The sequence below is a fragment of the Dysidea avara genome, chromosome 13 (genome assembly GCF_963678975.1).
Source record: "Dysidea avara chromosome 13, odDysAvar1.4, whole genome shotgun sequence".
Classification (NCBI taxonomy): domain Eukaryota; kingdom Metazoa; phylum Porifera; class Demospongiae; order Dictyoceratida; family Dysideidae; genus Dysidea; species Dysidea avara.
In genome coordinates this window covers 4,317,332-4,337,740 of record NC_089284.1, presented here as the reverse complement: position 1 = coordinate 4,337,740, position 20,409 = coordinate 4,317,332, and the positions used below count along the sequence as shown (strand labels likewise).

Below are 20,409 nucleotides of genomic sequence, written 5' to 3'. Positions count from 1 at the left end.
ACACCATCACAGGAAAGTAGTATAATATGTAATACCATGACATATAATATTGAATTGTCCATTTTGGGAAATTGCTTTGTCATGATCAGGATGTCATGTAAGGTCACAACAATGTCACATGATTGTGTGACGTCACAACAATGTCACATGATTGTGTGACAATCCAACAAAAGAGCATATCTGTCACAACAGCTAATTACAACATGTGTACTGGGAATTTAACAATAATGAGATCAGCTATTATTGTATAGGAAGACATGGGAGTGTGTACATGTCAGTCCCGAGACCCTGGTAACCCAGAAATGGTTTATCTGATAGCCTGATTATCTTCTTTTAAGACCATAAAAGACCAAATTTGTATCACATACAAAGTCACAAAGGGACTAAAATTTCTTGGATTCTGTGTTGGTGGCTTGGCTGATTCTAAAATTTATATCTAATGATTCTACCCTTTATTCTTCATTCAGTATGGAATATCAGCAACCCTCAAACAATAATAAACCTTCCCATTGTCTTTCAATCGGTACACAAGTATAGTAATTGTGTGGTGGATTTTCTGTTTACATTATATTCATATAAATACAAAGGAGTTAGCTTCATTAATAAGGACAGAGAACAGATGATGTTCACACACACAAGACTTTGTCAACAAATACAAAGGATCAATCATTCTCTGAAATATTACTAGTATTGTGTCACGTCTATTCTAAAAGGCAATCCTGTTTGTTGTTCTGAACAGGATATTTCACTTTATCAATGGAAATGAAATAATAATGTTACAGTTACATCTGTCAATTATACATAACTTCCAGATTTTGAAGTTCTACCATAAATTCCACGTAAATACCACCTCATCATACATGTGTTATCAGCAGCGCTGATAAAGAGACGAAGTTCTTGTCTGTTTTCAGCTTTACCGAACAAAATGTTATACTAAAAGCTTATGCAATATCCAGACATTAAAAGCATCACAGTAGCTTTTAGCCACAGTACACTATATTGTAACATCAACTATTGAATCATTGAAGATTAACATCAACTAAAATTTGTTTCATCAAGTTATGCTTGGCATGTTGTGGTGATATATATCCACAACTGGACGCAAAATGGGTTTAATTGACACATAGAGCCTATACAACAAAGGTCGGGGTTATATTACGTAGACAATGATAAAAAACATTTGATGTACTTGACTCCAAAAGGGAGAGGTTATTATCTAAAATAGCAAATTACAAGTACTTGTCGTTAGGTAGACATTTTGAGACAGAGTGTTGTGCAAGTATGTCATATGACTCTCGCATGATGAATTAATAGGCTATATATAAAAACTATAATCCTATAAACTATTTAATCATTGCCGACAGACTAGAGGTAACAGCTGCTAATAGGAAATATAGGGGCACCCAACTCAAAGAATTAAAGTGTTGCAGAGCTATGACCAAGTAGCATGTCATGTGACCAAGAAAGCTGGTGCATCACACCGTGTGTATATTGACAGGAGGAAAAAAACACAATTTTTATGCCTGCATAGCTCCATGGTCCCTCTCCAAAGCAGACCATTTTGTATTATAGGTGGGATAGGCAAGTTTGATTAAATTCACTCCAGCCATTCGTGACGATATGTACAGTCAAAGTTTTGTTTTTTTCCCTTCTTCGTCTTAAAGGTATGGGGCCTTTTTGCACACTTTGCAAAACTTGTTATGGTGAAACACAAACATGTAATTTGATTACCTTGAAATTTGGTACAGATAAAGAGCATATAGAGGTGAATTCATGTACTAAGTTTGCAAGGAATCTGATAAGTGTCCATAGTGCTATGAACGTGTGAGAAACAGATTAAACTTCTGCATGGCTATAGGGTAAACCACTTATGGGAATTTGGTGTGTACACAGGCTAGCCATTGTAGCAGAGCCTTTTGATGGCTAGAAAAATAAAGAAGTAACAGCTACAGAGTTGTAAGGCAAACTGTAAATTGTGGGGTTGAGATACTCTAATAGAACAGTCATCACGGGGTAAAAAAAAGTGCATGAAAAAAATGTTGAAAATCTTACCAGAGTTTGAACCAGGGACCCCCATACTGAACACCCAAATCTTAAACCACTGAACCAGCTGTTCATGTCACTAATTTATACTTTATAAACTAGATCTACTAGAACATTCTATGTGTTTTCTATTAGAATTCCTGTGCACCTTATTTAAGTCAAATGACATACAAATTCGTCATGCAAAAAGAACTGCACTATCTTGCCATGAAGAAAACTATAGTGAATTGATAAGAAAGATAATGAATACTTTGAAGCTTTACAACAATATTACCAAAAAAGTCAACATACAATTTTAACTTGTGATCATGGGTTTGTAGATAAGAAGAAATTTGGCGACAACATAGACCACATAGAGTACAAAAAGAAATGAAATCTACACAGAACAGCCAAATTGTGAAAAAAGGTGTGGCTTTTTTGGGTGAAAAAAGTTGTAAATTTAATGTTTACGTGCATTATTAGCACTAACACCTGTTTTTTATCCAGGCTATTGAAGGCCGCATCCTTTCTTTCACAACTTGGCTGTTTTTGTGTGTATACTAGACAGACCTATAAAACTGCTCTGAAGTACCTGCCATGCAGTGTTCAAGTGAACAAAGTTTTAGTATCCATAAGTGCATAACAACATGAGAGAAAGGGGGTGGTTTCAGTGGTGCAATCTTTATGTTGCTTAAAGTTCAATATACTCTAATAGAACAGTCAAGCAAACAGTTGATACATCGCCATAAAAGTGACTGTAGTTATGAAGTAATAAACAACATTTCAGGCTTAGGTTGGAAGTGGTTTAGCACTGTTAAAAATTATGCAAAGAACACATTTTTTTTCAGAATGTGTATACAATCTAATCATGGTTCATTGTTTGCTTAAAGTTATGCACAAACTAGTGCTTTGTACATTTCATTTTAAAGTCAAGCACTTTTTTACAAAACAAAAAAGCATTACACAATTAAATTACACGAGCCCCAAGTAGTTTTTGCACATATGTGTGTCGTGTGGCCAAGAAAGATGGTGCACCACACCATGAGTATATTGACAGGAAGAAAGAAAATAGCTTTTCACGCGTGCATAGCTCCACGGTCCCTTCTCCAAAGCACACCCATTTTCGCATTATAACTGTCCACCAGGTAGGGTACACCACACAGCAAATTTGATTAAATTCGCAACAGCCATTTGTGAGATATGGGCATTCAAAGTTTCATTTTAATTTCTTTGTTTTTTCTTTTTATGCCGTACGGGGGGGGGGGGGGGTACAATTTCTTTTCGCACTTTGCAAAAATTGCTATAAAATGCAAACACGTACCTCGATTGTCTCGATCTTTGGCACAAATGAAGAGCGTGTACCAAGTTTGCTGTGAATCTGAGGAATATTCAAGAAGTTATGAGCATATATTCACGTTAAAAAAAATCAAACTTCTGTCACGGCTACAGGGTAAACCAAGTATATGAAAATTGGTGTATAGATAGGCTGATCATCGTAGCAGTGCCTTTTGAATAGCAATAGAGTTACAGCAACAAAGTTATAAAGCAAAAACCAAACAAATGTAAAATCATGGGATCAAGATACTCTAATAGAGCAGTCATCACGATGTAAAAAAGGTGTACAAAAAATGTCGAAAAAAACTTTACCAGAGTTTGAACCAGAGACCTCCATACCTAACACCTGCATGCTTAACCACTGAATCACTGCTACCTTGGCTGATCACCTCACTTAACTTCTGCTTTATAAATGACATTTCTAGTTGAAATCTGCTTATAATCAAACGTTTGTAATTTCATAGATATAATATCTAATATTGAATTAAATCATGCAATGAAATACATTAATCTGTCTTCAATAATCATCATTGTATCTGCATAGAAAAGAAGAAATGTGAGTAAAAACAAACCTCAAAGTCAGCCAAAACCCTGGGTGAAAAAAGTTGTGAAATTAAAGGTGGCGGCCAAGAAATGGCTGCAATGATGCTAATGCTAATAATGGCTGTGTGCATTGTTAAAATTTATTAGCAGCAACATCATTGCAGCCATTTCTTGGCCGCCATCTTTGATTTCACAACTTTTTCACCCAGGCTTTTCAAGGCCGCACCATTTTGCACAGCTTGGCTGTTTTTGTGTGAATTATATTATAAAGTAGATTTCTAGAGAAACAAACTGGAACGGAACCAGGACAGAAATGAGAGTGACCATCCTGATAAAGATCATCATATTAACATACGGGTTAAAATTTTTACACCAGTGCTTCGCAGCATTGTAAAAAACTCCAATAGAGCAGTCATTGCACTCTAATAGAACAGTCAAGAATATGATGGAGTAAATAGCCAACATAGACTAGCTAACTTGCCAACACTAACAGCTACTACAGACCTTCAGCAATTGTGCTGTAAAGTCTTAATAAATAAATAAATAAATAAACACTTCCTTGTAACTGTAATTACAAATTACTGTGCCTGCATATGTGGGCGAGGGATGCTCTGCAACTTGCAGCTTTAGTTTAGGATAAGAAGTTACATGATGGGGTAGGCAACAGTGTACTTGTCAAGCTGGAGTGGACTCCAAAGAGGAGGCTAAAGATACTATATGAGCAGCAATGGAAGTTTGTGATAATATTGGAGTTCAGTTAATTATTTTTTGCCTTCTTTTCCATTGCTGACCATATTTAATGGCCCAGAGTTATGGCAGTTATTGCAGTAACTAAATCCCTAGAAATATATAATTTCAAAATGGCTTTTAGATGGTATAGTTTGTGTTCAAAAGGATAACATGGATATATGTAATGTACTTATATACATTGAATATGCTAGACAAAAGTTGCATGCAGACTAAAGTAAATATACTAGCTAATAGTTACTAACACCTGACATCTAAAAACCAGAGGGACTCCCCCTTAAAATGAATGGAGCCTGCCAAAATGCTACCATTAAACTATCAGAAATATCATACGCAATGAAAAGCATGAAGAGCCTTAGTACATCCAACATCAAATCCAGCATAAAGAACAAGAAAACAAAAAAGGCCAAAATTAATACTGAATCCTTTAAATATCGTCAAAACCCATATTTTTGGTCTGCTCTGACCATAGTCATGTGGTTAGAGGCCAAACGAAGCTGTACATGGCTGCTATTTCACACCACAATAACAAACTCATGCATGACGTGTGAGTGTTGCCGCTTAGCCTTCCCTATTATCTTTAATTACATAGTCGTCTTCTTCTGTATGCAAGGAAATCACACTGAGGCTCCATATCACTACTTTCCTTAGAGAGGTATATTTAGATTCCACACTGACAGTATAGTTTTTTTTTTAAATTTTTTTTAAAAGTTTTTTTTAATTTATTATTTTTTTTACCCGGGCTTGATGGACTGCCCTTGAGCTGCACTTACATAAGGATCACATGGTGACTATATTCTTAAAACATCAGAACATGCTGCCATACCCTGAAATGAACAGATCATGGTGACCACTTAATGGCCTAGCTACAATCAGCTACAGTTTTTGCTGTAGAATACAAGTCATGGTAATCACACCCCTCAATTCACTTGAGATAAGCAGGTAGATCAAGATACTCTAATAAAGCAGTCGCAGCCACTTGTGTCTATCATAGCCAGTGCTCGAAATAGTGTCAAAATATTCCGCTGTCAAAATGTCTGGACAAAGTCACCAATGATCTGTCATTAATTGTGGTTGTCCAGTCACATTCAAAATGTACTTCAGCATGCAAAGTATGCTAATTATGGGGGAGGGGGGGATCTGGGGGCATGCCCCCACAGGAAATTTTTAAAATTACAATGTCTGAGATCACACCTGAAAACATTTTGAAAGAGTGAGTTTAATCTGTGAATCACTTACAAAATAACATTTTACCATATTACACAGATGTATGATTAATAATTTTTTTGACAGGAAACAAGAATGTGTTATTGTACAATGACAATTTGTATCTTACAAATAATTTCACAATTAAATGTTACAATTATTGAATGTATTATTACACTGATAATTACAGTAAGTGATATGGTCATAAACAGTCATAGCCAATTCAATCTCACAAATAACTCCCATCTTAATAGTGAAGATTTTCTTTCGCGATTGTGTAAGCAATATCCATTTTTCTTTTAATCTTCAACCTGGCAGCCTCGCTAGGGTTGGCTTGAGCCATTGCCCTTACAATTGGTGCATATTCCATCAAGCTACTGGCTGCTTTCTTGGCCTCCAATGCCATTGCTAACTTGTGCATATCGGTTGCCGCGTGATCCTTGATGGTCAAAGTGCGAATATTGGTCGTGCCTTCAATAAAGGCTGGCCTACCTGTAGTGTCATATCGAGCAGACCTATTCTTGAATATGCCACTCAAGTTTGGGATCCACATCAACAGAACTTAATTTACAAACTTGAAATGGTTCAGAGGCGAGCAGCGAGGTGGGTGCAGTCAGATTACAGTTTTCAGAGTAGTGTAACAACAATGCTAGACAATCTTAATTGGACCACACTGGAACAGAGATGTAAAGCATCTATATTTCACAGAATTACTCACCAGCAGGAGCCAGCATTACAAATACCCAATTACTTTCTACCACAATCCACCAGCACAAGACAATACCACCCACTCAGACTCATACTGCCAGCAGCCAACACCACCAAATACCAAATGAATTATTTTTACAGAACTATTAAAGAATGGAACAATCTACCCTCCTTACGCTATGACAAAGACTTTGTAATAAATGCACACACTCTAGTTATCTGCAAATACCCCCAAACCATTTTTATATCCTTTTTTTTCATTGGATGTAATCAGCATTTTTCTGCCTTCAAATTATCATAATCATAAGCAGAACACTTCACATTTTTATATGGTCAAGTTCTCCGGATCACTAGACGCTGTTTCAAACCCGAGTTCAAACTGCAGCTATCGTATCGTCTAAAGACTTTTATCATTTCAGACACCAACTTCTCGACCGCGTTTTCTTTGCTACTACACGCTTCTGCAACCATTGCTATAGCAGTATTTTCACTGGCTCTCTTGTGTCTGGACAATTTGTCTGGATAAATAGGAACTTATCCAGACATTCCGTGTATTGTCCGGATAATGTCCGGTTGTTGAATGTTATTTCGAGCACTGATCATAGCTATGCTACAACAAAACGCTTAACAAAGTAGTAAATTAAAAATTACTAATTGGGTTCCAGCAATAAAAAGTAGTGAAACAAGGAATATGAAAAAAATGGTAACTTTTATAACATACTTAGCTGTGTGGGAAAATCCCAACTTTGGCATTAAACCATGCCAATGTAATGATTTTTCCACATAGTTGTTATAATAGTTATCATCACTGAAATATTTGTTTCACTACTTTTTATCACTGGAACACTAGCTACTTCATGGGTAGAGTCAAGGAACTTTAATGCCACAGTATGGTGTTATCACAGTATGGTGTTATCACATAAGCCCACACACATGGTTACAATAAGAGTGATTTATTTTCTTTAGTAATGCTGTACATTTGAATGTTCTGTTGGAGTAATTTGTTGTTGCTTTATTTATCGGAGGACACTAGCAAGCTTTAAAAAGAGTAGTAAAATTCTAAGAACAGAAAGCACGAATGACCAGTGGTCATTTCAGGTTGGATTTTGATTTCAGGATCTTTTTGCTAAAATGGTCAAACCATTCTAATAGAGCAGGTCATTATGCACTAAAGTACTCTAATAGAGCAGTCAAGAATGAGTTTGATAGCTACTATATACAGTAGTAGTAGTTGATTTATAGTTTGTAATCTCAGGGATAGCATGTGGCTAGCTTAGTCTCATGACAACAATCATTGGTGATTCATCATAGTGCTCATTATTTAGGGTAGCCCACATTAATTTTGATTGTGTTTACAGTTTCATGTGTCACACACTGACTGCTCTATTAGAGTATTTGACCATACCACTAAAGAGATATTTTTTTAAATCTCACCCCTAGAAATGTAGATGTATATCTCCGACCAATGGTCATGAAGAATCTTGAGAAGACCATATTAACCACTAACTATTTTGTTACAAAAATTTTCTTGAAACTTGTCATTCAAACTGGTACGTGCAAAACTCCACCAGCTGTACACTACTAAATCCAGCCTTGATATCTCTCTTGACAACACTGTATTTCTGCAAATCTACTGTTAAATGTTTTCTGCTGATTACACTTTAATCTACATCTGTGAGATACTTGAGTGAGTGGTAGCCAAGCAAGACAGGTGTGTGCACTGGTAATATACATAGACTAACACAATATTATAGACTCTTATCAAGCGTGCAAACAGTTAATTTTCAGAAGAGACTATAGCAGAAATTTACCAGTGCTGGCAAAATAGCTAAGAAAATAAGCATTTAACAAGTACCACACATTGTTGAGTGAACAGATTAATTGTAGCAATTGATATACTAATCCACAACTTTAATAAGTGAGCATGTTTATGAGACTATAACCATCTCAGTGTATTGATATCACATGACCCATATGTCAGATTAGTAGAAACCGTCAAAAATGAAGTGTTTGACAGTTGAACTTCTAGAAGTGTTGAATTTTTAGTTGAAATTAGTAACATAACATCACATGTACCATTAGCTATATTTCATTTTATACAGCTATTATATAACTACCCTTTAGTAATGCATGACATGGATTCAAATTGAGCTGATTACAGCGTGCACAGATAACCAATAATATGCTCATACCGTTAGTATAGAATTATACACTCATACTAGTAGTACTATACACGATGACTATATGACATTTAAGCATGACACACTGACAGACATCACTTACTTAAGCTCCTCTGTGCCATGAAGGAGGACATCTCCCAGTGGTACTTGCTTTGAATAAGCTTCCTTTTCTCAGTCCTAGAACTGTTGTTGTCCGTCACTTTCTCATTAATTAAAGGTAATTTCCCTGATGAAACTCGGTGTAAAAAGTCATATGAGTGATAATCATTTGATGACTTGTTACTGTTGTTATGGTAACCACACGAGTTTATTTCATCAGAATCGGCAGCCCTGAATGCCTCAACGCTGAACCAAAATTGTACCAGGTGGATAGCACCTGCAAACTCCATGTATTGGATAAAGTAGGGCAGCATGGATAGGCGGCTCTTGTCGTGTAGGATCTCATCCAAGCTCTTGCACAAGTTAGACCTGTCCCTTTCCGTCATGGCCCATCACCAAGCCTCCTGTGTGTTACATAGCCACACCCACACACACATAACATCAACAAAAATATTTCAAAGCTAACACCAATGTAGTTTTATGTTGGTACGAGTGTTTGATTAAATAACACGTGAGAACTAGTTTACAGTTAATAACAAGTAACGCAGACAGTAAGCGCTATGTTGCGCATTATTTAGACAATATCACGATTACCCAAATCGCACACGAATATCGTTTATTACAAAACTTGCCTCGAATTTTCTGTAGTTAATAGTTACAAAACAACTGCCATACGATAATTCTATAAGCTCTCTAATTCATTTACATGGCCAAACCTCTGCTCCACCCCGACATATCTATGATCCTAATACAACGCACACTCTAATACAACGCTCACTTATAATTTATAAAATATAATATAGACTATACAAGCAGTTACAATATTCACGATACAGCAGTAGCCGTGGTTGGTGAGGGCTGTAATGGTAAAACATTTTGTAATAACTAATCAGTATTATGGTTAATACCTCCACCTTGACATAAATATGTGTGGGTAACTGTGACTGTAGGAACGATACAAACATCTTAGGGTTCCTGGTGTACTCTAATTGGAGTGGTGGTAGAGGCAGGTTTCCTGATGAAAGTGGGAACATGTTGTAAGTGAGGATGTGTGACTGAGACGGCAACACCCTGAACTTTGTCTGCGAATGGCACATGTAAATCATGCATTGTTAGAAACTATTGTGGCTAGGCTCACCTGCTGTGTCCCAGCTAACATGAAGTACTCACTGGATGATATCTTAACCTCAAATTCTTGTACTAGTGGGGAAGTGTTGTGGATGGTGTACGAGGCCATGAAGGTTTGCTGGGAAACACCAAATGAAGGCATAGCTGTGAAGAAGAGAATAGGAACTTATAACATATAGGCCGTTGGATGCAAAACTTTATGAGTCTAGCACAACAATAAAACCTCGTGCATGTGATATTTGGACCCTTTTATGTAATAACAAAATTAATATTCATACACTATTCCATGTATCTTAATAATGTCTTACACTACATACACACTTGCATGTATGCACAGACACACAGTTACTCAACCTAGCAACATACCAGCCTGTACAGAGAAGGGAGCAGTGGTCACGTTCACCATTGGTAGTGGTAAGTTAGTTGTAACATCATGAGTTGAGCTGCCACTTCTACAGAACAGTTGCACTGAGCCAGCCACACCCATTGAGAACCCCACCCCCCAACACTAACCTGCACCATTTGATACTACAGGAGCCAAGAGATAAGGCCAACGAAGATGATTTACTGACTTGCAGACATGACAACTGGCGTGCCTCCTCATTGGTGTCTAGCACCACTGCAGAAAGAAGGGGCGTAGCTAACACATTCTGCTATCATTGGCTATATTACCTTCCGAAAATGATAATTCCTTAGGACTCATGTCAACAATGTAGTTGGGCTATATAAAACATACATCAAATATCAAAGAACATAAATATGTGGTTTATCTCAAACTCTCCAAAAACTTTTGTTCAAATATATTGAAAGTTTACAAAAATTATGAACCACCATGTAGAATGATACTTACATAATTGAAAGAGACATCTTTCACATCCACTGGACAAGGGGAAGCAGCTTCAATAATGCTATGAAGTAGGAAGCACTCTTTAGTGTAGACCATACAGAAGTCTTGAGATTGAGGTGGCTGCAAGTCTTGACACTGCAGAGGGTGGATCATGTGATCACCATGACTGCTACTAAATACCTTCATGTTGGTGATCTTGTGAGATACAGCCAATGGATGGACACTTTTCAATGAAATCACTTGATCCTATGCAAACAGCAAAAACATAGCCACACCCACTTGACAATGACACATCTACCTTCTCACAGATACATTTGATTGGCCGTTCCTTGTCACCAATGATGATCTCGTAATTGAGCTATCGTAGCATCAGAATAAAGTTGTTTGTGGAGAGCATGATAAAGCAACGTGCCATCATACCTTCATAATAAACTGTCGAGTAGCTGGCTGTGTGCTGCGTACCAGTAAATCCACCCCACCCTATGTGACATCACGTGATGTAACTATACACTGCATTGAGTAAGGCCCAAATTATTTTTGTAAAGCAGCCAAAATAGCTTAAAGTGGTAAATTTTGTCGATATATTTTTTGGGTGCAACAAAAGTTATGACATGGTCTCTCAAGACCTTCAGAATTTGTCAAAATTCACACATGTAACTATCCCGCTATCATGTTTCTACTGTATGATCTCACACCTGTTGGCCGGGATCCAAGCCACTCAGTTCTTGTTCAACTGACGACTCCCAGAGGACCTGCTGCTTATGGTTACTAGGTACTACAGCAACAGCAGCAGTCTCTATCAATTCATCATCCTGATTACTGTCCAGTCCAAATGTTACCATGACAGCATGTATGGTTTGCGGCTCAGTGTTGCTAATGGCAACCCGGATGGGATACCATTCGTCTACCAACACTGGAGGAGCATGGTCCAATGAGATCTCGACACGTGACTCACATGGGTGCACACTAAGTAACGATGGTAATCACATACTACAAAGGGGCTCCAACATGGCTTACCTTGTTTGAGATATTGTACTCAGTTGTTGCCAAGGTGACTCGTTTATTTCCTCCAAGGGAACATCCCTACCTGACCAATGTAGCTCCATATTGCAATACCCACCCACTCCAGCTGAGAGATGCACCCCCAGGATCTGTGGATCACACTAGCTAATCCTGCAGACTGGCAACTCCACCCACCTCAATATCTGTCCCAATGTGTTGAGGGAGGGCAAGAAATAAGAATGAAACAGTTTTGATCTCTCCGGGAACAAGAACCAACTTATCTGTAGACATTTGGTTGTATTCCTGCCAATGAGAGAACTACATCATTACAAAAAATGGTCGGTTAGCAACTGTTGCTAACATGAACACTTAGAGATACATGCAGCTTGGAGAAGGTCATCGGTGAAGGGGCAGTTGACCTGTATAAAGAGGTCAGAACAAGGTAACACTAACAATCAGTCACCTCAGGTGGACATCAATGCTTATCGGAATATTGGCAGTGAAACTACTGCTACCAAATGATGCTTTGCACTCCACTATTAAGGGAGACATTGTGAAAAGTATTTTCATGACAACTATTGTGGTCTCACCACAACAGAAAGATGATGCAATCACAACAGTCTGTTGTCCGGACAATGCCTTATGCCATGCCTCCTTGGAAGTCTCCATGGCAACACCACTAAGCCCCAGTTCCACTTCAGGTAACTCGTTAAACTACAGAAATCAACAGAAAAGTTGATTAATTTTAATTAATAAACACTTTCACTTAAATGACTATCATAACTTTTTTGTGGAAGTTCTTTTATGTAACAGGGATGTACCCAGGTTTAGAGTAGTGGTGGCTTCAAGAAACAGGGGCATCCAGAAGATTTAGGATAGGACGTGTGAAACCTTAATTTGCATAAGTTAGAAGCGAATTTGTAGTGGTTGTTGAGTGGTAGTGGTGGTTATTTTATTTGAATGGTGGCTGGTCCCGACCACTGCTGACCACTGTGGGCACATCCCCGTGTTCAATCCTTAGTTATCACAAGTTTCGCTATATAAAATAGACACTTTAAGTGATGCATAAGATACAGTACAAATCATACACAGACGCTAAACACACCTCAACAATCTTCTGAAGGTTATTCTGAAGACTTTGTCTCTCTTCTAAGCTGGCTAAACTGCCTGAGGGCAGCACAGACAGAGAAGTCATGGGAACACAGCAACAACACAGCTCACCATTGCCAATGATCTCTAAGATAGTAGTGATGTAGACGTCTTGCCTGCCCAGTATGTATGAGCAACTGTATTAGGGAGAGAGGAGGGTAATGATGACAGAAGATTAACTTTGGCACCTTGCTTAAATTAGTGCCTCAAAATAAGAGATAGATTTAAAAAGCAGAACATGAAATTAAATACTTTTGAACCTATTGACTAGGAGACAGTTCTTTACACAGATCACAATTACTGTTCGATTGGATTGGAACATTGTATAAATGGTTAGGTAATCCTAAGGCTGCAGCACACGTTGCTGCAGACCTTCAGTGCTGGTCACTGTAAAGCGTTAATACAATACAATAAATTGTATACATTAGAAAACCCTCTTATGCTCATCAAAATCACAAGTGCCTGTTGTAAAATGTTGTGTTTGTTGGTTTACAAAGTAAATGGCATTACTGTCGTGAAATTAAAAAAAGAGTAAATAAACAAATGGAAGGACAGCAATGGGCCACTCTATAAAGCAGCTGTCAAACCACTAAACAATATGACAGAGGTTCAACTTAACTGACACCACTCTTGCTGCATTGTAGAATAAATGGAGCAAAATTTATTGTGTGCATATACTCCCAATATTCACAGCATCTATCCTAACAGGAGTTACTCACCGTAACACTCTTGTCAATATTTCTGAGAGAATATTTGGCCATTTCTCCACCTGATACAACATGGCCACGTCCTGTAGTAGGCTACAAGTATGTGCACCACATGTACCATACAGCAGTAACCAACGGTAACGTACACAAGTGCCTTCTCATACTCCCCACTGTAGTAATGCTCCTCTCCAATCAACACCTCTGATCATGTCATGATGACATAATGATTATGTCATCATAGGATCATACCATAAAATGGGATGTATTGAATGAGAGGCAAAGGGGAGTGGAACGTTTTAAGCTCTACTAAATGAGAGGTCTCAGTTTCAGAAGATGTTTTAAATTGACAAATAGCTAACTATGCAGTACAGTGAAACTCAGCCCCTTCATTTCAGATAACAGAAAAGTCCATAACTCAAACCTAACACTATTGTAAATAGTAAAATAGTATCTCTAATAGAATATCACTTTACGATACGATGAGTAAAAGTTTTCATGAAACATTAGGGTGAAGTTTTACATGAACACAACCCATTCTACAGTGTGAGTAGTGATACTCACTGAGATAGTTGGCCATCCTCACTCCGGAAAGTTTCTGGTAGTGTCCTATGGCTTCAGTCAGTAGTGGTATAATCTGCCACTGTGAAAGATCATGTGATCTTAAGGAGGGAACATTTCAGTTACCCCTAGCAACCCCCAATAACTTGGATGATACTCGAAGGTGATTTGGTAACTTCGGTGGTCCAATTTTATTAAGAGAATGAATTGGTGGACTGGTTTTGCCTATTACCATAATACACATTGTTTCTACTCTAATACTTCCAGAATCCACATTTCCCATGACCCATGTCTCCCTCCATACTATAAAATAGCACACACTTCTTTGGATTAAAAATTGTAAGGTTGTTTGATTGGTTTATACAGCTACAGTGGAACCCCTCACCATTTGGGAATTTATTTTTGGTCTTTGTAAAGAGGTGTCCTTAAGTAAAGGTGTATAAACTAGTTTTGGATCTATCTAGACAGATGCCCTTTATAAAGGAGTTGACCACAATTTAGGAGTGTCCTTTAAGAAGGGTTCCATTGTACTGAGATTTGAAGTATTCTTCATGGGGTATATAATACATCAATTTTTATGAATTGCTGGATGTTGTTGTGTAGTACGGCAAACAAGATCAAACATTTAAATGTTAAAACACTCTCTCAAATTTTTTCTTGCCGCAATCATTTTGGATAACTTGAAAAGTTGATAAACAAAATGTGTGCATTGTTACCATATGAAGTATAGCTCACACTTACAGAGTGCTTCATGAGATACTCATGAGCTTGCAGCAACTGAATACACTCCATTTCATGCTCTGGACTGGACGGCTCATGATCTAAAGGGTGCACAACATTAGTGCTGAGTAGTTTGTTGCTGTGGTTACCAATGATGCCTATTCTCCATGGCCTCTGGCCAAAGTATCTTGTCTCAGCTGGTTGAGTAGGGGATGATCCCACACTCCTACCTGCTTCCTGAAAGTGGGTGGAGCTCAGAGTAAATGGATGACGCATTTGCACAGCTAACCTTGCAGATTTGATTAGCTAATTTCTTCCTCTGCAAAGCGTGCTGTGCAGCCTGCTGGTAGTACACCCCAGGGTGTTGTGTCTGCAGTGGGAGGGTGGAGCTCCACATAGATCATGTGAACAAAAGCATACACCCACCTGTATAGCCACAAGCCCCCTCCTGACTGAATCACGGAACAAGTCACCAAATGAACTGAACCTGTAAGTGATGATCACATAGTGTAAGTGATGATGCCACAGAACAAGACCAATTCAAGTGTGGCTTATGCCCTGGGCAAGTTGGAGTAAAAATCCTCATTTTTTGACGTTTCCCTACACTCTGGTTGGGTGCTTTACTAAGCATGTAAAGATGGAAGATTAAGATGAAACACAATGGCTGATCAGGTTCATGTGATAACTATTTAAAACAAACACGTTAATAAAGCAATCATGAAATTTATGGTACTACTATAATTGGCTTCAGGGACATACCACCACACTACACCCACAGGATCGGATTATGACATCGTCACTTACTGTCTGGTCATCCAAGCCTCGTGTTCAAAGCTCAAGGAGCTTGGTCCTACACGATATCGGAACTCATCGATATGTCGCTGGAACTGGTGCAGAGCATCACGAGCTTGTTCCATCTTGAAACTGATCTTGCAGATCTGACAACACAACAATATGTGATGATGAGTATTCCATTAGTAGTGAAGGAGAGGATTGGTCATGTGTCACACTACAGTCACACTATAACATACGATAGCCTCAAAAGTGACCACGTGAAGATTACATGTACTATTTTATATATCCCACTACAGAAGTACTGCAAGGCCTGTAAATAAAGGGAGTCACAAATTGTTAAATAGTCAGATGGAGAAATGAATCCCAGACCAGTTGAAGTCATGTAGTATTCATACACCATATCTTCAGTACCCTAGCTTATATTCAAGGTTCTGACAACACAACTCGTTGAGGACAGTATCCATACTAGAACACAAACTGTTTGTTTAGAGAAATCCAGACTTGATGACACACAACCAATCTCTAAGCCTTTGAATATCTTTGAATTAAATCACGTATTACAATACAATGGAGTTCATCTTCTTTCAGTTGTAAATATGTATGAAGTCATATTTGTTGGGACCAAAATGTTTGTCCCTACAATGGAGGGTTTGTTTATTGTGTTCAGTGTACAGTGTATACACCAAAAACAAATACTGCAGAGTGGTTTTCTGAGGAGGAAAATTTGTGTTTTTCTCCAATCCGCAAAAAAAAAAAAATTTATTTATTAATGCTTTACAGCACAAGTGCTGAAACCTGGTCCTACAGCCTGCTCAAAGACTTTAGCTACATAAGGTGTGTTTGAAAATTTGGAGAAAGGAGAAAAACTGTCCCCTTGAAATTTACAGTTCAATCAAAATGACATTGTTTAAGTATTATAAATGATAAAAAGACCCTGAAGGAATGAAGAATTCTTCCCTCGAAATTTTGGATGGCAGCAATTCATGAAAAATCCCCCCTCAAAAAAACTGCAATACAGTACTACAGCCATTTAAATGAGGATAAAGATAAATATCAACTAACTCAGGACCACTTACCTTGTATGATATGATTCCTGCTATGATCTTCATCTCCAGCAGGCGATCGTCGTTGCTGCGCTGCTGCAGTGTATCTATCAACATCGTGTAGGCTGCATTGTAATAACTGCAGGAGTGGGATGGGTGGGGCTTACTGATCACTTAACCAGTACACCATCATACCGTAGAGCTGCTGGCAGATCCTGCTTCATCTCAGAGAAGAAGCTGATCTTAATCAGATAACGTAGTATCAACAGCTGTAGCACAACCAATAATTTGATCCAATCACAAACAAGTTCACCCAGCAACACAGGTTTATATGAAAGACAGTTTGGAAGAAGTCCGATAATCACTTATTCTTCCTAGGTTAGCCTACCATTTTAAGGGGGTGGGGTGAGCTGCCTTCACTATTATTGCCCTCCCCTACTACAGACACATTAGGTTGTGTAGTGTATTATAGTCACAACTCTTGTTGGTATTATGTCAGTATTATGGACTACTCCACAATGACAGAAGATGTAATAAGAAATTGAGACCTCACCTGTTGTGTCTCCCTGTTCAACACGTCCTGCAGGAGATATGTTCAGCTAAATTGAAAGATGTACACTAAGCAGACTAACCCGTTTTGCTTTAACATTTTTGATCAGCTTGGCGTAGTATTGTTGACTCAGTTCCATGAATGCACTCTCCAACCTAATGTCATTATCATGATGATGTCACAAGATGTCATCAACTCTCTTACCTCAAAATGAACCCCATCAGTCTGTCAGAGTAGAAAAGTAGGAAGAGACAGTTCTGGGGCAACTGACAGGCCTCACACAATCTGAGTACCTTTTCACTCTGCACCTGGCTTGTTCCTATGGCAACAATTACACATCATAATTATGCCTAAACTGTCAAGTGACACTTACTAATGATTCTGCATATGTCAAAGTGATAAATTTATCTGGCCAAAGTTTGCTCTAAAACTTTACTAAGGGTAGAAGTGACTGTTTAACTAGTTCAACAGAAAATCAGTTTACTTGGCTAAAATTTGGTGTGGCTACTAGTCAAGAGTGGTGGTGCCTTTTACTGCAAATTAACAAAGAGCTATAAGGTGTGGCAACTGTGCGATATATCACGAGAAGACAACGACATCAGCTTTAAAGTAAGCAGCTTAAAAGCATGTGGCAACTATTCAGCAAATACTGTATTACTAACTTTACTATCAGTAACTCTAGATGAAAATCTCACAGTGACATCACAAAAGTAGGTAAAAAGGTGTGGCCTCAGATATGTGTTGTAGTAACACCACTATTGCCCTCTTGCTAATAATATTGCATCCCTCCATACAATGAAATTCAAACAGCTTTTTAAGTGGTGCTTATGCCATACACTCAAGAAAAGAGTCACAAAAGGAGGACAAAGGTAAGTCCATGAGATACATGCACTATAGCTGCTACAGGTATGTCTTGGGTCCAAATTGCTGTTTTAAAGCTGCAGCATGTAACCAAGTATGGATGTATCTATACCAAAACTACAGTAACATGTGCTCATCAAGTATACATTTGGGTTACAGCATTGTTCTCACAGCCATGCCATCTGACACACAAGAGAACACTGGTACAGGTATCCATTTAGATATGTACCTCTTGACAAACAGTCTCAATGAACACCATTTGATTTGATTTGATTTATTATTTATCCTCTAGGTAATCAGCATAAGCCGTTCTTCCTTACCATAGTAGCTGAATAATATACAACAACAAAAACAAATACAAAACGCAGAACAAAAACTACATCTAGTTCTGGAGAAATTAGAACTACTAGGGTTCGCAAAATAATCACCACAGCGTGTGTTGTACAAGTGCTGACGTCCAAAGACAATTGGAGGATCTAATTGTAATGTCTCTTTCTGTTGGTAGTAATGAAACATGGCAGCGACGGATTGTAATTGCATAATGTCAGAAACAGATAGCTCTACGATGTAGAGACATATGATCAAATTTACAGTAATTATTGTCATGAACAGATATCACGATTATTGTCCACTCAACTCTTGTATTGAAAAACATTAAGCACATTATGAATTGTCAAGATTACGGTACCGCTCAAATGTAATGTCGTATTCGCTCGATTGCGAGTGATTAAAAAAAACTTGCTAATTAAAGGGCGTGGCACCCGTTTTCTTTGTGAGTATTCATCCCATACGAAACAGGATGAATACTCACGAAGGAAACGGGTGCCACGCCCTTTAATAAGCAACTATTTTTGATCACTCGCAATTGAGCAGTGCAAGCGAGTGCGACGCTACATTTGAGCGGTACTGTATATTAAATATTTCTCTGGCTATCACAATTATTGCACAATAATTGCCAATTACGATTATCACAAGTCAATGAAAAGTACACGATGCCGATTATTGCCAATAAAATAATCCTGATTATCATGATAATTGAATAATTGCCCATCCCTGGTGGACAGCACGAATTTGCAATCACTGTAAATGAGCAACTTGATCCTTCCTCAAAGGTCACCCCACACTGGCAATGCATAAGTTGTTCTCGAAAAGATCAGTGATTCTGTTAACAGTTTCAGGATGGAATATGTCAAAGCGTACTTAATAAATGCAGACAATATGCAACTCATTTGCATACATTGATTGTCCCAACATTTTTATAAATTAAAAATGATTTCCTAAATATTCTTGTTCTTTTAGCTTATTGTCATTAACACTAATGGAGGAACATGAGACATTTTGGGATGGTTTAGGTGTAAACCACATTACACTAGATTTATAGATGTTAAGCTTCAGACGACGATCAGATATCCAATCATTGAGGCTACATTCAATTAGCAGGGGTAAAAATACACATGGTGGATACTGAAGTTAATGATAACAATACAAGTATGCTACACACACTGAGGAGTTTCAATGCGGAAACCATCATACCATTGCCACCATTCAAATCATGACAATACATGATGAACTGTAGCATAGGCTTGAGCGATATATAATTTCCAGTATTCCTCCAATACTATTTTATGGGCAGTACCACATAAATAATAATAAAATACCTCGTTCTGATTGGATCAATACAACTGCAATTACTGTTGACCGACCACTCAGGGCTGCCCTGTTGTCAGTCACCATGGAAACAATGAGGCAATGGCAATGACAGTTGCCTACCTGATAACTTGCACACGTGATGCTAACTCTAACTGACGCTCCTCCCATTGTGGGTCGGTCCACTCCAAGTCATAAAACAGCACTAACAAGGAGGGGACTTCACTACAATGTTTATGAAACCAGTGCTTCTTCAACACACCAAAAGGAAACAACCCCTCACAGTCATCCTACCACATAACGTACACGTGAAATAATGATAAAAGTAGCGCAAAGTAAGAGATACCGGTTCGCGGGGACTAGCTTTAGGGTACTCGTGGTTCCCTTCAAACGCCTTGAAGCTGATTAGCAACCTCTCTTGTTTCCTAGACACTGTAAACGAGTCCCATATGGTCCGGTGTATCGCGTTCTGCACGTGGTTCAGTCCTACTAAACCAACAAACGCTCTAGCCGGCTGCACGACTTCTGCAGGCAACTTAAAGTTTTCCGCCATACTAACGAT

General features: G+C 38.2%; 2 protein-coding genes across 3 annotated transcripts in view; both read right to left on the bottom strand.

The window, feature by feature from the left end:
- The window catches only part of LOC136243812 (A-kinase anchor protein 10, mitochondrial-like), a 23,227-nt gene extending 13,631 nt beyond the window's left edge, over positions 1–9,596 (bottom strand). The window contains exons 1-2 of the mRNA XM_066035420.1: positions 9,473–9,596; positions 8,845–9,244 (exon numbers count right to left, since the gene is read on the bottom strand). Coding sequence (XP_065891492.1) covers positions 8,845–9,226 — 382 coding nt within the window. The 5' untranslated portion in view covers positions 9,227–9,244; positions 9,473–9,596. The remainder of the gene's footprint in view (positions 1–8,844; positions 9,245–9,472) is intronic.
- On the bottom strand, positions 9,584–20,409 carry LOC136243808 (trafficking protein particle complex subunit 11-like). Of its 2 annotated transcripts, XM_066035417.1 has the most exons (34): positions 20,194–20,409; positions 19,971–20,137; positions 19,859–19,917; positions 17,544–17,658; positions 17,422–17,494; positions 17,343–17,369; positions 16,985–17,058; positions 16,823–16,928; positions 15,756–15,889; positions 15,378–15,438; positions 15,241–15,321; positions 15,101–15,188; positions 14,973–15,052; positions 14,235–14,313; positions 13,820–13,874; positions 13,686–13,766; positions 13,039–13,103; positions 12,923–12,984; positions 12,408–12,531; positions 12,281–12,353; positions 12,179–12,236; positions 12,013–12,120; positions 11,833–11,966; positions 11,511–11,781; positions 11,236–11,295; positions 11,114–11,173; positions 10,996–11,061; positions 10,819–10,950; positions 10,641–10,689; positions 10,482–10,587; positions 10,335–10,420; positions 9,979–10,112; positions 9,755–9,922; positions 9,584–9,698 (listed from the first exon to the last, which is right to left on the bottom strand). In XM_066035417.1, the coding sequence occupies exons 1-34, from the start codon at positions 20,398–20,400 to the stop codon at positions 9,666–9,668; spliced, it is 3,276 nt and encodes a 1,091-aa protein (XP_065891489.1). In that variant the 5' UTR covers positions 20,401–20,409; the 3' UTR covers positions 9,584–9,665. The 2 variants fall into 2 exon arrangements, with proteins under 2 accessions (XP_065891489.1, XP_065891490.1); XM_066035418.1 differs by lacking the exons at positions 19,859–19,917; positions 19,971–20,137; positions 20,194–20,409 and adding an exon at positions 17,713–18,950.